The sequence below is a fragment of the Sapajus apella genome, unplaced genomic scaffold, assembly GCF_009761245.1.
Source record: "Sapajus apella isolate SASKATOON/1434 unplaced genomic scaffold, GSC_monkey_1.0 scaffold54, whole genome shotgun sequence".
Taxonomy (NCBI): domain Eukaryota; kingdom Metazoa; phylum Chordata; class Mammalia; order Primates; family Cebidae; genus Sapajus; species Sapajus apella.
Window position 1 is genome coordinate 15,084,436 of NW_022436994.1, and position 4,070 is coordinate 15,088,505.

Consider the following 4,070-nt stretch of genomic DNA (forward strand, 5'->3'; position numbering starts at 1 on the left):
CGCCCTAATTAGGATCAACCAGAGAAAACCAAATATCCACCCCTAATCAATCACGTAGGTTGCCCCACTTCTAGTTAGCCCACCTGCAGCTTTCTCATGCCAACAGCCTCCAACCAGGGCCTACCTGAAGCCTTCCCTTTTTCCACCTCCCTACTCTTGTGTCTGTCTTTGAGTCTCTGCCACAACGCGAATGCCAGTGGTTGACTCTGGAGGTAAAGCTATTTAGGCCCCAGAGAGAACACACGTGTCTCAGAGATTATGTCATCTTGGCTTCTGGGCCACTGAGGCACAGGGAGTCAAAATAGGTACTGAAGTAACCACCACATGCTGCCATTTGCGATGCACTCTGCGGATCACCAGCTACTCCAGTAAATGGGAATGTTAAAATGCCTGTCTTTGAACAAGATGCTGCAGATTCCTGAGGATTAAGAAACAGAATTCATAATGTTCAGAAACATGGAGAGGGCATCAGTCATTCCGAAGGCTGGAAGTAATACAGTGGTTGTGCAGATTTTGGCCAAGGACAACTTTATATTGTGTCTTGACTTGAACATTTACCTGTTGAATATCCCCAACAAAGGTTTAACAATTAATTTATTAAACAACTGAGATTTTTTTTTTAAATCAATGTTCACATGACAGAAGAAGACAATTTAAAGTAGGAAGCAAAAATAATAATATTATTTGTTGGCTTATAAAGTGTTCTCTGGCTCTCCACTGCAAAGACTGCTTTATATTCACTGAATATACTTAAAAAGGTTAAAAAAAAAAAAAAGGCAAGTACACTTTTAGAGTAAGCAGCGTTTGGTAATCACAGAGCCTTTGGCATCAGAGAAGGCTGAATTCTATTACCAGTTCTGCCCCTTACTAGATGCACGACTTCTGAGCTACGGTATTCTCCCCCGTAAATGGGAATGATAGTAGAGATTGCTGTGAGGATTAAATGAGATAATTTATGCAAAGCCACAAACAGAGGGTGTGATATAGTAAGGGCTTAATAAATACTAGAATAACCACAGAAACAAGAACAATAAAATAAGCTATAGTATTAGTAATGGTTATGTTCAGATTCTTCAAAGCAGAACTACATTGAGCTAGGAGAATTGGCAGCAGAAATGAGCCCCAGTAAGTCCGTACCCTAGAAGAGATTTCCAGGCTCAGATGAAGCTAAAACTACATTTCCCAGAAGGCCCAGGGCCCAGGGTCTGGTTTCCTCTCATTTCCGGGTCTGTCATGTGACTCTCCGGTCGCGCCATGGCGGAAGCAGAGGAGCAGGTAAAGAGTGCAACTGCTGGTTGAGGGCACAGGGATGTGGAGACCAGAGTGGGCTATTTGGGGAGGGTGGAGTGGAGTGGGTAGAGGTGCGGAGCTGCTAGAAGAGGGCATGCAGGCCCGCGGCAGGGCGGCGTGGGAGGGCGAAAGTTCCTTTCCGAGAGCAGAGACGATGCCAGCCCGGGGAGGGCACCTGGGGAAAGCGTACGGACACACCCCCGCGTTCGGGAGGCGGCCTTTCCTTGGGTCCCCTATTCCTGTGGCCTTTGCCCAGTGAAATTTTGGCAAGAAGGCCGGGCTACCCCAGGGACTGGTTACCTGTGGGAGGCGGAATAGAGGCCAGGTGATTGAAATTTATGTTGCCTTCCACTTGAAGTAGGACAGTAAGAACTAGGAGAGAGGAGATGATGAGTCTTGTTTTGTGTCTGTTGGATTTAGGTACAGAACTGAAGCACAGTTGCGGTGCAGCAGGGATTAAGTGCATCGGTTTTGGAGCAAAAATGCCTAGGGTCCAAGTGCTGGTTCCTTTTCTTACTCAATGTGTTACTTTGAGCCACTTATTTAACTTTCCAGTGTTAAGATGGGGATAATAATAGGGCCATCCTCAGGGGGTGGTTTAAGGTAGAGTTTATGCACAAAGTTAGAGTCCTTAGAACTGTTGGGCTCCATAAAGGTTAAATGGGACTATTTGTTGCTGGCAGGTCATGAACTGGCAATATCCAGTCAACAACTGGCAATGTGGCACTGGAGTTTAGGGCAGAAATGAGTGATGGGGAATATGAATTATTTTCATGTAGCAATAGTGGTAATCACACATTATATGAAATGACCTAGTAAAAAGAGAAGCAGACCAAAAAAGAGGCCAGAACTTAGGGGAGGTAAAGTTTCCATTTCCAGTGTTATTTCAGTAGGATACTGTTTTTCCTTACCAGTTAACAGGGCTGTCGGTTGCAGTGATTGTCTCTAAATAGTGACTTGATGATGGGCTGTTTAGAATCCTAAGAGAAAATTTTTACTATTTTCAACACACTTCATTCGTTTTTACTTCATAGTGAAAATTTGTTCTGTATGTTTTATGTATGCCAGTAATAAAGACATTTGACTAGGTAGAAATTTGGTTTGGCTGGTCATTGTGATAACAAGATAACAAAATATCTTACCTAACAGTAGAGCCTCCCTTTTCCATTTTAGCAGTTCAAAGGAAATCACTCATTAAGAACATATCATTTCATGACTGCCATCACTCGTTTGAATGAGGATGAGATTGTTTTTCACATTGTGTGTCTTTATTTCATGTTGAAATTTTGTTTCATGGTTTGATTTAAAAGCAAAAAACTTTTTTTTTTCTTATAGTGTAATAAAGAAATGGTGAGAGTTGTTCTTAGAAAAACCATTGTTTTATTCCCTTGGAAAAAACCTTTGAAATATTTACCACTGTTTAGTGGAGAAGAAATTTGACAAAGTTGTCTGATGTAAAAATCACACATACAAAGTTAGAGATATAATAATGTTTCACGTTTGTACATTATATTCTAGTTTTAAAAACCCTTCCATATTGCATTTGGTCCTCCCAAATGAGGTAAATGTTTATTCTTATACATGGGTGAAACACCTCTGATGTTCCAGACCTTCCAGTGGCCTGATTGCCCCACAGGAACTTGACCCAGCTGCCCTTAGCCACCCTTTCTTGACCTTGTTTTTCCAACTACTTTCCTCTTTCCCCTCTGTGACTCTGCAACAGCTTATTCTTCAAAAAGCCAGGCAGGTTCCTACCTCAGGGCCTTTGCTCATGCTGTTCCTTTTTGAGGAACCCTGATATTTACAGGCTTTATTCCTCATTTCCTTCATGTCTTTGTCCAAGTGTTCTTTTACAGTGTGACCTTCCCTGACCACGCTTTGGAACCTTCCTGCATTATTTTTCACTATAATGTGCATCACTGTTTGACATACTGTATTTTAAAATTTGTTTGTTTGTTTGTTTCTATATATTTCTGTGTACCTCACCACAGAGCTTGGAACATAAGCTCCATCATGACAAGGCTTTGTTCACTGCTGTATGTCCAACACCTAGAACATTGCTTGGTACTTAATATGTGTTAAATGATTGATTTTTACTGATAGCAAATTGAAATTCAGGCAATGTGAGTAACTTGCTCAGGCCTATATCTATAATATAATAAATCAACAGTCCTCTGTCTCCAAAGTTCATGACTTTTCACTAGAATACCCTACCTTTTTAAATATACGTAAGAACCTAAATCTAAATCATGTTTTTACTTTATAAAGTACAATTAGCCCTTTTTATTTTAATGATTTTCCCTCGAGCCATCATCCCACCTTTGATGCTTTAAAAGCCAATATACAATTGGAGCGGCATTCTCCTCCCCAATGGTGTCACTATCTTTCTTAAAAAGACCACTGGTGGGCCAGGCAAAATGGCTCATGCCTGTAATCCCAGCACTTTGGGAGGCCGAGGTGAGGTGACTGCTTTAGCCCAGGAGTTTGAGACCAGCCTGGGCAACATAGCAAAACCCCATCTCTACAAAAATTAGCGAGGCATGGTGGTGTGCACCTGTAGTCAGAGCTACTGGGGGCTGAGGCGGGAGAATCACTTGAGACAAGGGATTGAGACAGCAGTGAGCCATGATCGTGCCACTGCATTCCAGCCTGGGCAACAGGGCAAGCAAGACCCTGTTTCAAAAAACAAAAACAAAAAAACCCAAGCAGTCTTTTGTAAATGGCTGACAAAAACAAACATTCACTAATTGTTCAGTTGTTTTTTTTTTTTTTTTTTTTGA

General features: G+C 41.7%; 1 protein-coding gene across 1 annotated transcript in view; it reads left to right on the top strand.

Moving 5' to 3' along the window:
- The first annotated feature begins 1,205 nt into the window (after positions 1–1,205).
- VPS41 (VPS41 subunit of HOPS complex) overlaps positions 1,206–4,070 on the top strand; it is a 179,172-nt gene continuing 176,307 nt past the window's right edge. Inside the window, exon 1 of the mRNA XM_032244456.1 lies at positions 1,206–1,275. Coding sequence (XP_032100347.1) covers positions 1,255–1,275 — 21 coding nt within the window. The 5' untranslated portion in view covers positions 1,206–1,254. The remainder of the gene's footprint in view (positions 1,276–4,070) is intronic.